Source organism: Ceratotherium simum, chromosome 9 (genome assembly GCF_057802395.1).
Source record: "Ceratotherium simum simum isolate JZ-2026a chromosome 9, ASM5780239v1, whole genome shotgun sequence".
Lineage (NCBI taxonomy): Eukaryota > Metazoa > Chordata > Mammalia > Perissodactyla > Rhinocerotidae > Ceratotherium > Ceratotherium simum.
Window position 1 is genome coordinate 77,098,320 of NC_141908.1, and position 17,904 is coordinate 77,116,223.

The window sequence follows — 17,904 nt, forward strand, 5'->3', positions numbered from 1 at the left end:
ATGCCAAAAATGTCCAAGTTTCAATTAAAAAAATCACTTGTCATACCAAGAACCAGGAAAATCCCAACCTGAATAAGGAAAGGTAAACAACAGATGCCAAGATAACACAGATCTTGCAATTACCCAACAATGATTTTAAAGCACTCATCACAAAAACGCTGCAATGAGCAATTACAAACACACTTGAAACAAACGGAAAACTAGAAAGTCTCAGCAAATAAATAGGAGACATAAGGAGGAAGCAAATGGAAATTTTAAAACTGAAAAACATGATAACTGGGAGAAAAAACCCTCAATGCATGGGGTAAACAGCAGAAAGGAGGGGACTGAGGAAAGAATTGATACTTAAATAACAGAAATTATCTAGTCTGAATAACAGAGAAAATAGATGGAAAAAAAAAATCACCCGAGGTCATGTCATTGGAGTCCCAGAAAGAAAAGAGAAAGAGAACAGGGCTGAAAAAGCATTCCAAGAAATATGGCTTTGGGGCCGGCCACATGGCCTAGTGGTTAAATTCGCACGCTCTGCTTTGGCAGCCTGGGTTAGCAGGTTCAGATCCCAGGCGCGGACCTACACCACTGTCAGCCATGCTGTGGCGGTGACCCACATACAAAACAGAGGAAGACTGGCACAGATGTTAGCTCAGGGCTAGTCTTCCTCAAGTAAAAAAAAAAAAAAAGAGGAAGATTGGCAACAGATGCTAGCTCAGGATGAATCTTCCTCAGCAAAAAAAAGAAAAGAAAAAAAGAAATATCGCTGAAAACTTTCTAAATTTGGCAAAAGATATAAACCTACAGATTCAAGAAGCTGAATGCTTCTCCAAATAGGATAACATCCAAAGAAATACACACCAAGATACGTCATAGTCAAACTTCTGAATCCAGCCACCCATAGACTATTTTATTTTTTATAATTTTATTTATTTATTTTTCCCCCCAAAGCCCCAGTAGATAGCTGTATGTCATAGCTGCACATCCTTCCAGTTGCTGTATGTGGGACACGGCCTCAGCATGGCCGGAGAAGCGGTGCGTCGGTGCGCGCCTGGGATCCGAACCGGGGCCACCAGCAGCAGAGCACACGCACTTAACCGCTAAGCCCCGGGGCCGGGCCCCATCGACTATTTTTGCAAGTTATTGGAATATAGTGACACCCATTCATTTACGTATTACCCACAGCTGCTTTCTCACTACAACAGCAGAGTTGAGTATAATCTGCAATGACTAGGATATTTATTATCTATTCCTTTACAGAAAAAATTTGCTAACCTCTGATCCAGGGAGGCAATTTTCTCTCCTCTACTGGGAGAATGTAAGACAGGGGCTGCAGGCAACCATTCTTCTGAACCTTTAGGTTCAGAAATCTGATTCAGTCTGCATGATATGGCTGCATCAATCAGAATGCCAATCAATTTATAATGAATATATATGCTCTCTAGCCAATATGGTCCAGTTACCTGGAAAGAGTTTTTTAATTTTTTTCTTTTTCATGGAAAACTTAAAAAATATACAAGAAAAAAAAAATACAGTAAACCCTCATTGATCTATCACCCAGTTTCAACTATTATTATCTCATAGCCAATCTTATTTTGTCTATACTTTGTCCCCATATGCTTCCCCCAACCCACCTGGATTTTTGTGAAGCAAAACCAAGATACCATAACTTTTCTGGGAATCCTTTTCTGACTGTTGAAAGGGAAGCAATTTTCTTTCCTCTACTGGGAGAATATAAGCCAGGGGCTGCAGGCAACCATTCTTGCAACCATGTGGAACCTTCTAGTGACTTCCTATCTCATGCAGAACAAAATCTAGTCTTCACAGTGATCTGCACGGCCCTACACGATCTGACCCCCTGGATCTCTCTCTAACCTCATCTCCTAACACTCTTTCCAACACCCTTTCAGCTTCAACTACACTGGTCTCCCCGCTGTTCAGTGAGCACACTAAGGACGCTTCTGCCTCAGAGACAGTTTCCTCTCCCTGCACAGTCTTTCTTAGGTTACCCACATGGATCTCTCCCTACTCTCCCAAGAACTCTGCTCCCCAAAAAGTCATCATCCATTCATTCAACAAATATTTACTGCTCACGTTCTATCTACCTGGCATTGTTGTAGGCTCTTGGAATATGCAGAGAACAAATTAAAATATCTCTGATGTCATGGAGCTTACCTTTCAGAGGTGTAAAAATAAACTCCTATAGAGAAAAATCAAGCAGAGAAGTGGCATATGGATGGTGTTGACAACGGAAGTTGTGGCAATTTTAAGTAACGTGGCCAGGGAAGGCCTCACTGAGATAAACACCTGGAGGAGGAGAAAGAGTGAGACGTGCATATCTAGAAGAGGAAGGGCTGTATTTGGTACGCTGGAGGAACAAGGAGGCCAGTGAGGCCACAGCACTGCATTAGAGGACAAAACAGCTGGCAGTGTAGCCAGAAAAATGGAATGCCACGGCAGATATATTATAAAGGTGATCATAAGGACTTTGGTAAAACTGATACAGAAGCCTTTGGAGGATTTTGAGATGAGTGACTTAATACTTAGTCTTAATAGGCTCACTCTGGCTTCTGTTAATAGACTGGGTTTCCAGAGGGGGTGACTGATTCCACTGATGGTCCAAATTCTCCACTTCTGCCTTTGTCCACACCTTTTGCCATGTAACCTTGTAAATGCCCTTCCATGAAGATTCTGGCCCAGCCATGTGACCTTCTTTGACCAATGGGATGTTAGCAAACTGGCTCTGGGACACCACTAAGGAGGCAGGATAAGGCTCCTAATGCATCTTACTTTCAGTCAAACATGTAACCAACACACTGTGACTCTCAGATCTTAGCCTAGGAATTAGTACAACTGAATATCCACGTCACCAGCTGCAATGGCAAGACTTACCTCACTCGAAATTTAGGACTATAATAATAGTACATAGTTTAAGACATCTAAGGTTCAGTCATTCAAAATGTAACAATTTACAGTTTATTCTTAAGAAAAAAATTCAGGGGCCGGCCCCGTGGCATAGCAGTTAAGTGCACGCGCTCCACTGCTGGCAGCCTAGGTTCAGATCCCGGGCGCGCACTGATGCACCGCTTGCCAGGCCATGCTGTGGCGGCATCCCATATGAAGTAGAGGAAGACGGGCACAGGCGTTAGCCCAGAGCCAGTCCTCCTCAGAAGTAAAAAAAGAAGATTCACATGGATGTTAGCTCAGGGCTGATCCTCCTCACAAAAAAAAAAAAAAAGAAAGAAAAAACAAAAAAATTCAGAGAAGTCCTCCGCACAGAGAACCTTGATGTAATTTCTGAGTGAGAAGTAGACTATTGCATGGAACCAAAGAACACACAAAATACCAGTCAAGACCCATGTGCCCCTTCTCCCAGAACTGCTAAAGTGGAATCTAGGCCACTATTCCAATTGTCCTTTTCATATATTAACATAAACTAATTTACACTCAAAACTCTGAGGTAAATACTATATCTTCTTCAGTTTTACAGATATCGTAGGCAAGCACAAAGATTTAGTGACATCCCAAGGTCATGCAGCTAGTAAGGGCTAGATTCGACTCTAGGTAGTCTGGCTCTGGAATTGGGATCCTTATCTTGGCAACAAGGAAGAATTTATAGTAGTCTACAAATCTGCTTAAAATCTCTCAGCCTTGTCCTTTTTAAACTTTTAAGAAAATAAAAAAAAAAAACAATACAAAAACCCTCCTTCCAATAAATAGTTGAGGAACTGGACAAGCACATGCAAAAAAAAACCCTGGAGAGATCTTAAATCCTTCACAACAATTAACTCAAAATTACACTTAAATCCTATGCTTAAATGTAAAACACAAACCTATAAATCTCCTAGAACATAACATAGGAGAAAACCTGGATGATTTTGGGTATGGTGATGACTTTTTATTACCACCACCACAGGCATAATCAATGGAAAAATTGATACTGGACTTCCTAAAACTTAGCTCTTGCTCTATGCAAGACCACATCAAGAGAACAAGCAGCCAAGATGCGGACTGACAGAAAATACTTGCAAAAGGACACATCTCCGGGCCGGCCCTGCAGCCGTTAAGTGCGTGCACTCCGCTGCTGCAGCCCGGGGTTTGCAGGTTCAGATCCCAGAGACACAGCAATGCACCGCTTGTCAAGCCATGCTGTGGCGGCGTCCCATATAAAGTAGAGGAAGATGGGCACGGATGTCAGCCCAGGGCCAGTCTTCCGGCAAAAAAGATGAGGATTGGCAGATGTTAGCTCAGGGCTGATCTTCCTCACACACAAAAAAAAAGGACACTGTGCTCGCTTCGGCAGCACATATACTAAAATTGGAACGATACAGAGATTAGCATGGCCCCTGCTCAAGGATGACACACAAATTCGTAAAGCGTTCCATATTTTTTTGGGAGTGGAAATCACATTGCCTGGGATGCTGGTTTCTTTGTATATTATATAAAACGTATGTAAATGTCTCTCCATATGGGCTGGGGTTTGCATTCTCCCCTTGGCTGTTAACCGAGGTTAACCAAGGGGAGAGGCCAGCGGGCAGGCGGGCAGGCAGGCGGCCCTCATGCTGCCTGGCACGTGCAGAGACCCCAGCCACTCTGTGTAGGCAGGGTGCTGTCAAGACCAGACCTCTGGGGCGGGGGGAGACTCTTGGAAGGGAAGAAGTATCACTTTTTTCTCAAGTGGAGTGTTTACACCTTGCTGTAACGTTTGAACTTTCACAAGAGATGTAATAATTTTGACAACAAAATTCTTAACCATAAAAAAAGGACACATCTGGGCCGGCCCTGTGGCTTGGTGGTTAAGTGCGCGCGCTGCAATGCTGGTGGCCCGGGTTCGGATCCCGGGTGCGCATCGAGGCATCACTTCTCCGTCCATCCTGAGGCCGAGTCCCACATACAGCAACTAGAAGGATGTGCAGCTATGACATACAACTATCTACTGGGGCTTTGGGGGGAAAAAATTAAATAAATAAAATCTTTAAAAAAAAAAAAAAAAAAAAAAGGACACATCTGATACAGGACTGTTATCCAAATCATATAAAGAATTCTTAGAACTCAACAATAAAACCCGACCAACGCTGGTAAGGGTGTGGAGCAACAGGAACTCTCCTTCACTGCTGCTGGAAACCCAAAACAGCACAGCCACTTTGAAAGACAGTTTCGTCTCACAAAACTAAACATACTCTTACCACTCAATGCAGCAATGGCACTCCCTGGTATCTACCCAAAAGAACTGGAAACAAGTCCACACAAAAACCTGCACACACAGATGTTTATAGCAGCTTTATTCATAATTGTCAAAACTTGGAAGCAACCAAGCTGTCCTTTAGTCGGTGAACGGATCAACTGTGGTACACTCAGACAATGGAATATTGACTCAGCACTAAAAGAAATGAGCTATAAAGCTATGAAAACACATGGAGGAACCTTAAATGCTCACTATTTAATAAGAAGCCAATCTGAACAGGCTATATACACTGTATGATTCCAATCTTGACATTCTAGAAAAGACAAAACTATGGACAGGCTATATACACTGTATGATTCCAATCCTGACATTCTAGAAAAGACAAAACTATGGCTAGTAAAAAGATCAGTGGTTGCCAGAGGCTGGGAGCAGAAGGATAAATAGGCAGAGCAAATTTTTAGGGCAGTGAAAATCCTCAGTATTCTATAATGATGGATTCACATCATTATTCACTTGTCCAAACCCATTGCACATACAACACCAAAAGTGAACCAGAAGGCAGTCTACCGACTTCAGGTAATTAAGTCAATGTGAGGGCCGGCCCCGTGGCTTGGCAGTTAAGTGTGCCCCTCTGCTGCTGGCGGCCCGGGTTTGGATCCCGGGTGCGCACTGACGCACTGCTTCTCCGGCCATTCTGGGGCCGCGTCCCACATACAGCAACTAGAAGGATGCGCAACTATGACATACAACTATCTACTGGGGCTTTGGGGGAAAAAAATAAATAAAATCTTTAAGTCAATGTGGGTTCATCAGTTTTTAACAAATGCACCCTCTGGTCAGGGATACTGATAACGGGGGAGGCTATACATGTGTGCAGGCAGGAAGTAGTTGTGTGTCACAATGAGGATATATCCTGACAAATGCGTTGTTGGGCGATTTTGTCATCATGCCTACATCAGAGCGTACTTACATGAACCTAGATGGTACGTACAGTCCACTATACACCTAGGCTATATGGTATTAGTCACGTGTCACATAACATTTCAATGATGGACCACACGTACAATGGTGGTCCCACAAGATTAATACTATATAGCATGGGTATGTAGTAAGCTATACCACCTAGGTACGTGTAAGCACACCTTGTGATGTTTACATAATGAAACTGCCTAACAATGCATTTGTCAGAACATATCCCTCTCATTAAGCGACGCATGACTTAAATCTCACAGGACCATTGTACTTGCGGTCCGTTGCTGACCAAAATGTCATTACATAGCATATGGCTGTGGCATGTCAGGAATCTCTGCACCTTCCTCTCAATTTTACTGTGAATCTACAACTAGTCTAAGAAGTCATAAGGACAAAAAAAATACTGACCATGTAGTCATAAACAGATCAAGCATAGATAAAACCATGGACAAAAACCTGACTTACTACAGTACTTAATAATTCAGACTTGGCTGCAAAGGGTTCTGGAAGCTTCTCTGTCATTCACATTAACAGTCCTGAAGGAGCATAGGACCTTAAACCATTTGCAGAACACTCAGTGGGAGATAAGAAAGCAGCCATATTAAATCTAAACAGGAATAAAGGGAGAAACAAAAGCATCTTGGCTAATCTCTACTTCTTTGTATCCTCTCAATTTGGCTTCATTACACTTGGTTTAGGGAAGGCGTACGTCCGAAAGCTGGCAATCCCTGAAACAGAAACAATGCTAAGTATTTCCAAAGACTTTTTTTTTTCTTTTGTGAGGAAGATCAGCCCTGGGCTAACATCAGTGTCCATCTTCCTCCACTTTATATGGGATGCCGCCACAGTACGGCTTGACAAGCGGTGCATCAGTGCACGCCCGGGATCCGAACCCCGGGCCACCGCAGTGGAGCACGCGCACTTAACCTCTATGCCACAGAGCCAGCCTCTCCAAAGCCTTAAGGAAACCACCAAGAAGAGAAATACATGTTCATTCTTTAAAGTGACAGAGGATATGAAGAAAAATGGTGCTAAAAACAAACTGTACAGATTCATATTAATTTCGTAAGCACAAAAAATTTATTCTGAAGAAATCATTTTATACAGTAATTACTGAAAAAGATGTTCATTACTTTAGCTATTTACTTAACAAATCAAATTATCCAAACAAAATAAACATGGCAATACAAAAGCCTTAAGAAATTTACAAAAGCTGTACAAAATAACTTAATATTTAAAAATTAGGCTGATACAGTCCATAAGATCTCTTCAAAAGAGGTGTACAATTATAAATCTATATAGTTTTTTTTAGGGGGTAAAAGAAAGGATGCTTTAAGGCTTCTCTGAGAGTAATCCTTTCAGCTGGATCATATTCCAACATCTTCTGAATGAGGTCAAAGAGAAGCTCATGTTCAGCATCCTGAGAAAGCATAAATTCCTGAAAAGACAAGAAATACAGTCAACAGCCTTTTCTTTGGTAGTTATAATTTTATTTCTCCACTATAAAAAGAGGGGAAACTCAAGGTTTGGATCCTTTAAGCAATGACTCATTGCTTACCTTCAGAGGTTTACAGCGCCTTGAAACATATCTGCCAGCAGAACTGTGTTCATCCCAGTCCAATCGATCATGATGGAAATATTTACGTTTCCTAAAAGTAAGTCAATATCCATTCATGTTTATAATGTTGACAATGAAAACAAACATCTAGCAAAGGTGAATGGTTTCATCAATTATTATACGTTTAAAGCTCGAAGATAAATGCTTTTAAAGAGATTTAAAAGCCAGCCTATAGTTACTGGCTTCCCAGCAAGGTAATCTGCTACTTAAGTGATTACTGACTTCATCGTTTTATAAAGTTCTAATCAGAACATGTGACCAAATGGTACTGAGGATGGCACTTACTCTTAACAAAACATACCTGGTTTTCTGTATCATATGTTTTGGTAAAGGCCCAAGAATCCTTTCCATCATTGCTAAGTGCTCCTTACTATCATGTGTCTAAAATAATAAAAGAAAACTAACTGTTAACCAACTTTACTTGCACATTATGCTTTATTCTCATTTAACATAGCTGCTAGATTTCTAATCCATAGATGATTAGAGGCCACAAGGAAAATGATCACTAAGGGCCGGCCCCGTGGCTTAGCAAGTGAGTGCATGCGCTCCGCTGCTGGCGGCACGGGTTCAGATCCCAGGTGCGCACCGGCACGTCGCTTCTACGGCCATGCTGAGGCCACGTCCCATGTACAGCAACTGGAAGGATGTGCAGCTATGGCATACAACTATCTACTGGGGCTTTGGGGGAAAAAATAAATAAATAACATTATTAAAAAAAAAAAAAAAGCAAATGATCACTAAAAAAGGCACACTTTTAGCAAGTTAGAGCTGACAACAAAAAAATACTAAGGCCTACAGAGGCTCACCAATGATTTCCCTAAATGAACAAGGATAGTAATACACTTAAAAATGTTTTAAATGATAAATTATGAATGAAATACAAATGCCCCAAAGCATCACAATTACATGATTTTTTCTTTATACTTAGCTACAACTAACAATCTATAATGAGGAAAAAAGGAAGCTACCCAAATGTGAGTACTCTGCATTAAAAGTGTTCATTCACATAAACAAGCACTTTCCTTGCGCAAAGCCGCTGAAACCAATCACTGTCACTTACTGGAAATACTGTAAACCCAAGGTAGTATTCAATAAGAATACATCCGATACTCCAGACATCACATGGTTGGGACCATCCTAGGGCTGCAAAGCAAAACAAACTGTTAGGGAAAAAAATCCTCAATATTTCTTAAAGACATTTAAAAAAAAGTACATAATTTGATGTTTGAGTTGGGAATATCCTGAAGGAATCACTTAATGCAAGATTAAACATAATATAATAGCATAGAATGTAAGAGTCAGGGCTCTGGAGACATCTGGTTTAAACTTCCAACTCTGGCTTACTCTTCCCTGACTAGTGATGGGGGGGCACGGGGCGGGCGGGATTTTTCATAAGCCTCAATTTCCTAACCTGTAAAATGGGAGCTATCTACACCACACAAGGACTAACTTGACATGAAAAGCATCTGGGATACAACAAGCATTAAATGATTGTTTTACAATCCCACCACATATTACAAATGTGCAAACTGAATTCCAGATAAAGGTTAAGCTATTACCTACTTGAAGTCCCAGAGCTGACTATTTGCAACAAATAAAAGCTTAAAATCTTTAATCTGTTTTATACTAATCCCTTAAAGGGAAAAAGATAAAAAGTCCCACAAACAGGACCTAGGACTATAAATAAATTTCATAGTCAGTTTCAGTAAAGATATACAGGTTCCCAAAGCCCTATTAAGAAATACATACCTAAAATAACTTCAGGTGCCCTATAATGCCTTGTAGAGACCAATGTACTGTGATGTTCATCATCGTATGTTGCACTTCCAAAGTCTACAACTTTAATATCTGGATTTACTAAGGTACGTTCATCACGTTTCTGAAAATCGTAAATGATGGTTAAGGAGGCATAATATTGAGGCATAATATTAAGATATAAAATATTCATTTCAAACTATGAAGATAATACATCAAAGACTTACCATTTTGGGATTATATGCCTCTGTGTAATCAGATTGCACAAATAAGATGTTTTCAGGCTTCAAGTCTGTGTGAGTCAACTTATTACTGTGCAGAACTGAGAATGAAACAGAAAAAGCTGCTGTAACCTAAAAATCAAAAACTTAACCAAACCCAAAAGCCGTACAACAAAAAACCTCTCTGACGCCTTTTCCACATGTCAAAAGAAGTGGTCAGTATTCAATATCCTGCTAGAAAAGCCACCAGGGACTAAAATCCACTACCCAACTTAAAAAATTAGTCCACTGACAACTAACTGCTTAAAAACTGAAGAAGTATCTTTCTCTATAAAAGCTGAAATTTGCCATTCCTTAATTTTAATCCAGTGTCTCTGGGTTAATATTTTTAGAAATCAGAAAGGCATTATTTACTGAATGAAATGCAGTAAAAATTGACCAACAGCCTGTAATCAACTATATCTTTCTCATACCTACTCTTAAAAGTCAGGCTTCCAAGTCCTATCATTTTAGATCCCATTTTTTTCCTGAAAGATCCCAATCAGTATGGCATTAAATTTGTCTCAATAAACTCAATTTCTGAAAGATATGCTAAGTACTTACAATTTACAGACTTGCATATCTGATATGCCATCTTCCTGATGTGGTCCAGTTGAAATGGCAGAAAACCATTTTCCTTAATGAAGTCATAAGTACTAAGTCCTAGTAGTTCAAACACAATGCATATGTGACCATGATGCTCAAACCACTCCAACATCTGGACACAGCGGCTAGAAACACATGAAAAATAACTGAGTACAGCTTCTCACAATTCAAACCTACCTGATGCCATTTTCTAAGTTCTAAGTATTTTGATACTTACAAGGTACTGCTGGGATCTGTTGTATTTAAGTGTTCTAGAACTTGTATTTCTGAGCGAGCAGCTTCACAATATCTATCCACATTTTTAACTATTTTTACTGCTACATGTCTACCTCCCCTGTTAGAGAGAATAAATCTAAGTTAAAACAAAAAAAAAAAAGATGATGTCCAATTTCATTTTTCTATCCCTTTCTTCAAACTGCCCTACTTCAACACCAATCCACTATATTTGTTTTCTTGAATTTATGGTTTAGCATTCAATTTTGTCTGATCATATGAAAGTACTCTCTTCTAACTCCAACTCAATGTAAGCAATTAGAATGATCTTTGGGCATACGGTAGGGTCGGTAATGTAAACACATGCTGAATAACACAAATTTCTTTCATCATACTACCACTCACATGAATTATTTTTTGATCCTTCAACTAAACTATGTATCAATAGTTCTAACTTAACAAGAATACTGGAATATTACCACCTCAATTTGCACTCCAACTAAGACTCAAAACAAATGTACAGAAAGCAGTTTCTCCTTGTCACTGGCAAGTATATCAAATCTTCCTTTGGTCCAGGTTACCAGCAAAGGTGGGGTACAGTTGGGGCATAATAAGGAACTCGAGCTCTCAGAACGTTACCAATAGCAGGGAAGCGCCCTCTAATAAGTCATTTAGAAAAGCTTGGCCATTACAAACGGAAAAAAAAAAGTTCAAATGGGACAAAAAAGGCAAAATTTCTTATACTATCTTAAATTTCAATCAGTAGTCTGAAGGGCATAGATAACTAAACTTGCGACCAATCTAGGAGAGTTCTCGGCCCTGGCTATGTCACCATGATGAATCATGGCATTTTCTAGAAAACAAAGGTTCCGAGGAACTACCCTGAAGACTGCTTCCATATGTCTGGGATAAGCAAAGCTCCAAAGATTGCTAATATAAAACCAAGGCTGAGAACCACTGATCTAGTTGGCCACAACTGCCCAGTAGAACAACAAAATACTTTCTGAAATGATAAAATCTGTTCTCAGGGGGGCCGGCCCCGTGGCACAAGCGGTTAAGTGCATGCGCTCTGCTGTGGCAGCCCGGGGTTCCCTGGTTCGGATCCTGGGCACGCACTGATGCACTGCTTGGCAAGCCATGCTGTGGCGGCATCCCATATAAAGTGGAGGAACATAGGTACGGATGTTAGCCCAGGGCCAGTCTTCCTCAGCAAAAAGAGGAGGATTGGAAGATGTTAGCTCAGGACTGATCTCTCAAAAAAAAAAAAACAAAAAAAACTGTTCTCAGCTTAAAATTGAAATTACAGTCTACATATACTATTAACAGCTACTGCTTAAAAATACAAAGAGGTAGCAGTACCTTTTACTGGGCTTTTCCTACATCCAAGTCACAAACTTAAGCTAAAAGGGCATGGTCATGCATCGCATAGCAATGATTTGGTCAATGACGGACAGCATATATGATGGTAGTCCCATGAGATTAGTACCACATAGCCCAGGTGTGCAGTAGGCTACACCATCTAGGTTTGTGTAAGTACACTCTATGATGTTCACAAAATGATGAAATTGCTTAATGACACATTTCTCAGAACATATCCCCTTTGTTAAGCAACACATGACTGTATCATGATTATCTATAACTCATGGTCAGATGACATTCTAAAGCTAAATAAATTTTCTGTATTGTTGACCTCCCAAATGCAATCCCCAGCTAGGAAACTTACGCTTTATGATCAATGCACTCCACAACTTTTCCAAAAGCTCCTTCACCTAAAGTATCAACAATTTCATCTAAAAGAGAGAAATAAATCTCAGTCATACCAAGAAGTGGAAACAGTTTACTTATCATAAATGCTATCAATGCAGATATCTAGTTGCTGCTACAAATTTCCTTATCACTAGATATTTTATTGGTCAACACCGTCAAAAAATATATATAACTATTTTTAGGTCTAATTTCATTCTTAAGCTAATTTCATTAACTTGATTTACTGTTTTGGAAGTTTTGCATAACAAACATTAAATTTCTAAAGAAAGCAAAGACACAATCCCCCCCACCAAAAGAAAGGGAAAAAAACAAAACAAAACAAAACAAAAAACAGAGAAAGAAAAAAAGATTTCCAAATCCCTGAAATCTTAATCTATATATAGATTATGTTATCTGAAAAGTTAATAAGTGTTGAAAAATATTCTATACATCTTGCACTTAGTACGTCTCCACTCTGACAGATCAGGTGACCCTCCTCATCATCCTCTACACTCCTGGTTCTTTTCCTTCGGTGACTCTTCTGGGAACGTCAAGTGGGCGGCACCAAGATCATCCAGCCAATCAATATACCCGAGTGAATTCAGGGCAGAATACGAAATTCATTCAGCGGGGAGATATTCAGGCATTCAGATACACGCCAGGCCACAAACGGTTGGCAGGAGCAATTTCAAATTCAGTCCCCAGAAATTCACAGGGCACATAGTTTATGTTAACAGGAGAAAAACATGGCAAGGAACAGATTTTCAGATAAGATACTCAAAGTGGCAAGGCAACAAAACATAACACAATTGTTTTTCTTTTTTAAAAAAAATGCCTAGTCGTAGCATTCACTGAAACATAAATTTTAAGTTTCTAGTGTCCTAATTTAATGTTGCAAAATTGTAGGATGCAGTATTTACTTGTCAAAGTAGACTGTGGCCAAATTAAGATTCCCTAGCTAATCTAAGAAAACAAATTATCAAAACAGTAAATAAAATTAAAGCCCTAATTTTGGGGATAAAAAAAGATTTAGCATACAAGAATAACACTACGGCATTTTAAATGTCATCTGAGCTGATCTCCAAATTAACACGTAACCCATAATGTTCAAATACATTAAGTGGTTTAGCTAAAAAAAGGATTAGAGCATGCTTTGCTATAACAAAGAAGCACGCCTAATCCTGGATCATACAAAAATCAAATATCTATTCTATTCTTGTGATAAAGCTTCAATATATCAAAACAAATCAGATTTCTGGAAGTATCCTAAAAAAAATCTTTCAGAATATTTTGTCATCATTGCTCTAAACTAACCTAAATTAAATTACCTCCCCTCTTTCACTGGAATGACAATTAGTTGCCAACTAGTAATAAAACCTGTTATTATATAACTAAATATGTACTGTATTTCAGGAACTCTCTAGCCAATGCACAAACACAGACAGATCCTGCAAGTTAAAACTGAGGTGACTTCATCTTAAACAGAACTCTCTCAAATGATCAAACACAAATTCAAGTTTTCCTGTTCCACATGGGAAATAAAATTTCCAAAATGTTTTAAAAGAGCTCATACCCCATGTGAACGATGATATGAAGTACTGTGGTGAATCCTGTGTTTGCTTTTATAACTACTTCTTCCACTTCTACCAGAGGACTTGCTACTATGATTCTGATATCTGCTCTCATGGTCTCTATGGTGATGTCCAGGTTCACATCCTTGATTGTAGTCATTTCTATATTCATCAACATAGCGTCGACTGTGATAATCTTTCTCATTTAAGGATCTGCTTTCCAAATAATGGCTAGAAAAACAAATACTTTTTCAACACTTTATGCTCATATCCAAATATCCTCAAATTCTCAGTAAATCTCTTAAGACAGTACTCTTAATAAGATTTTATGCTTTCGCCATCGAAACACAAACAAAAAAATCTACACCATTTTACAAACATTACAAGCCATCATTGGAAAAAGGAATGGCAATCACGGTTACTTAATTTTAATACTAGTTTTAATCATGAAAACGTGTTGTCCCCCCAGTTTTACTGAGATATCCACATACAACATTGTAGTAAAAACGTGTTTTTACATTGAGACGCTTTAAGCACCCTCCTTACCTGTCAGACGTTTTAGAGTGATTGTATTTGCAGCGCTTGTTCTCCCGGGCACTGCTATGTGATCTCTTCTTTCTTTTATGACTGCTGCTGCTCCTCCATTTTCCATAATCCCAATCTTTTTCATCCCAATCAGAACAATAAGTTCTCTTTGAGTGTCTCATCTACATAAAAAACAAGTTTTTCCCAGTTACACTGTGTCCCACGTGTCAACACTGAGCAGTTACCAAAACTCTTCTTTGCAAATTCACTCTAGTTGTGATGTTTTAAGCTGTTCCTTTACATCACAAGGTCAAAAGCCACTGTCATCCAATCTGAAATCACTGATAAACCCACGACTGGGTTGTCCCATAACGTGAGTCTGAACTTTATTCACAGATATATTCTGTGAATATAATGCAGAATATTTATTCTGCATTAACCATATCATGCTTGGATTTACTGGAAGAACGGAGGAAGAGAAAAATGAGCGTGGGGGGGAATCCCTAATTCTCAACTCTGGTAAAACCTTATTCGTTTCCTGCCGGGAGGACAACTTTACTACAGGCCCACATGTGTAATTCTCCCCATTTAAACGTGTTTCAGAAACCGGCCTCCAACTTCAAAGCATTCATACAGGTTCTCCGCAACGGAACCGTCATTGTATGTCTGTACAGGAGGTCCGTCGACCAAACTACACACAAATCAACGCCGGCATTACAACCAGCGTCCCGAGCACCCCTCCCCAGCACGTACCACCCATTACAAAACCCACCCTCCCCTAAAAACGGTCTTACACAATTCGGGGGAGGGGAGAGCCATCCTCCTTTCAGAAATGTTCCCAACAAAAATCCCCAAAAACTTGGAAAAGACGCTCCACACAGATGGCTCTTCCTCAACTACCGCTCTGACAGGCCTAACCGCGCGACTGCAGCTCGTCCCTGCACTCTCTCTAAGGAATCAAAACGCTCCAATCGTTCCCAAGAGGATGCGGGCGGGGGGAGGGGGAGTTCCAACGCATAAAACGCGCGATCGCCCGGCCTCCCCCACACGCCCCTCAAATGCACGGCGCTCCTTCTCCTTCCCCGGTCCCTGACCCTGCCTTTGGTCAACGTCACTGACCGGAACACAGACTAGCGGTGTTCACTCGACTCCTTTGAGACTCAACGAGACGTTAAGCCTTACAACACATCAACGCGCTCCGTCTTTCTCACCATTTGCCACCGACACAGTTCCTCACAGGACCGTGACGCAGGCAGATTCCAGAACGCAAGCAAACGCCCGCCTCCCCGCCCGCTGCGCCGCCGCCATCTTACAGCTCAGCCCAGGCGTCGCCGACAACATGGCGCCCGCGGGCCCGGCCCTCCCCCACCCCAGAGGAGGGCGAGCGTCCGCGGAGCGCTCCCCGCCCAGTGAGCGCGGCCCTCGCCAGGCGCAGGGCGCCGCGACTGAGGACGCTCGCGGCGAAGGGCTGGCGGAGCAGGGCCGACAAGCGGGCCGCCTCTGTGCAGCCGGGTGAGGGGGCAACGTCGCGCTGGAGACTGCGGGCCGCGAAGCGCGGCGAGGGGCATCCCCACGCGCCCTCGAGGCACAGAAAACGGCCCTGACACCTAGCTGGCGTCCTCCTGCATCTTACCGTCCGGGTCAGAGAGTCCAGGCCGAAGCAGACAAAGCTGGCAACGCGACCACGGGGCACCCAGCCGGCTGCGACGAGCTCCGACAACAAAATGGAGCTGACAGCCGCAGCGTCGGGATTCTCCTCGAAAACACTGGTGACGCTGCGAGGGCGTCTCCTACGGGGGGCGGGGCGGGCTGCGCGTGCACGCGGGGGGCGTGAGCGCCAAGTGCGCAGGCGCCGGAAGGAGCGAAGACGAACCGAGGAGGTTCTTGTCGGCGGCCATGTTGGCCCTCGTCTCCATTTGTGTTGTGAGAGAAGTTAGATACTGGGGAAAAGTCTTGACGATGCACGTTAAAAATCGTACTTGTGGACGCTAGAAACAAGAGAAAATGAGGGAAGCAGGGTGCAAAATAGCCTGTGCCCTGATTGCAACCACCAAAACAATGCTTTAAAAACAAATTATACTGCCTGCATCGAATAGCCCCCAATTAGTAGTTGTCTGGATTTTGGCTTTTGCTAAGGGTCTTGGACTTATTTAAACTAGTTACGTCTAGTGGCTGGGACCCACACGCACTGAAATTGGATTGGAAAGATTTCCCCAAGGTTTTAGAAGTTGAAGAAATGAGTGAGCAGGACCCTGGAGACAGGAAGTTAACACTTCCGCGTTAAGTGAGGCCTCTGCGTTAAGGCCAAATAAACTGTAACCGGGAAACGGAAGGTCGTGACGAAAAGACGAGTATCAGGAAACGCCCTCTGAACAGCAAAAACCGTCAAACTGCAATTCGAAAGAACAAAGTGCCGCGTCTGATGACCCCCGCGCCCTGCCCTCCTCCATTTTTTGTCGCTTGAAAAAAATCCTCACTCATTCTAAACTTAGTGGAAAACACTACAGAATTATCACACATTACGATAAAGGATAATTTTACTGGTCATGTTTGCACAGGAGAGCAACGCAGACAACCCTCCCTATTCAGATGCACAACTATTGTAGGGTAAAGTGTTGAGGAATACACATTCCCAAAATTCCTATGGTTGTATTTCTTTAGCCCCTTAATGGATCTGAAAATGCTTTAAAACCATTAATACCTAAATCCTTACATCGGGGCCAGGATCACTAAATATAAAGTAAATATTTCACAGAAGGAAAAATTCATGACGGTAACTTGTGAAATTTATATGAAATTTATAGCTATTCAGGATATATTTAGCAGCACATTTAAATGTTAAGCAAACCTAGGGAATCCCAGTCTCTGGAGGATCATAGCTAATCACAATCATTGTGCTAAGCACTGTGCATAACTTCTCACAATCCTAACAATCTACAAGATGAGCATCAACCTTATTCTGCTGTTACAGGTAAAAGTTGCAGTGAACGACCTTGTGCACAGAGCAATTTAGTATATTTAAAATAATTTCTTTAGGAGAAATCCCCACACTAAAATTACAGGATGAAAGACAATGAACATTGAAAAAATCTTGTACATATTGCCAAAATTGCTTTCCAAAAGGGTTTTAAATTTAGCAAAGCCCAAATCCAGACAATTACTAATTTGAGATATACCCAAAGTTTCATTTATGAAATTAACTATTTTAGTGTGTCCTTTTGTGCATGTTATGGGCTGTTTGGAGGGCTATATACCCCCTAAATTCATGTTTAAGTCCTAACTCTATTGGCTCAGAATGTGGTTGTACTTGTAAGTAGGGCCTTTACAGAAGTAATTAGATTAAATGAGGTAGGGCGGACCGTAATCCAATACGACTGGTGTACAAGATTAGGACACCCGAGTGCACAGAGGAAAGACCCTGTAAAGACAGAAGATGATCATCTATAAACCAAGGAGAGAGGT

The 17,904-nt window shown here is 41.2% G+C and overlaps 1 protein-coding gene and 1 non-coding gene across 2 annotated transcripts; one reads left to right on the forward strand and one right to left on the reverse strand.

Moving 5' to 3' along the window:
* The first annotated feature begins 4,278 nt into the window (after positions 1–4,278).
* LOC147916349 (U6 spliceosomal RNA) lies at positions 4,279–4,382 on the forward strand. The gene has a single exon (XR_015553283.1). It is a non-coding gene; the product is annotated as a U6 spliceosomal RNA (small nuclear RNA).
* A 2,823-nt stretch (positions 4,383–7,205) lies between these two features.
* CLK1 (CDC like kinase 1) lies at positions 7,206–16,186 on the reverse strand. Its single transcript, XM_014784724.2, has 13 exons — positions 16,076–16,186; positions 14,464–14,624; positions 13,920–14,148; positions 12,797–12,887; positions 12,324–12,390; positions 10,605–10,721; positions 10,346–10,512; positions 9,749–9,843; positions 9,516–9,645; positions 8,827–8,909; positions 8,068–8,147; positions 7,707–7,797; positions 7,206–7,586 (listed from the first exon to the last, which is right to left on the reverse strand). Exons 2-13 carry the CDS (start codon positions 14,622–14,624, stop codon positions 7,443–7,445), a joined length of 1,455 nt encoding a protein of 484 aa, XP_014640210.1. The 5' UTR covers positions 16,076–16,186; the 3' UTR covers positions 7,206–7,442.
* Between the last annotated feature and the right edge of the window lie 1,718 nt (positions 16,187–17,904).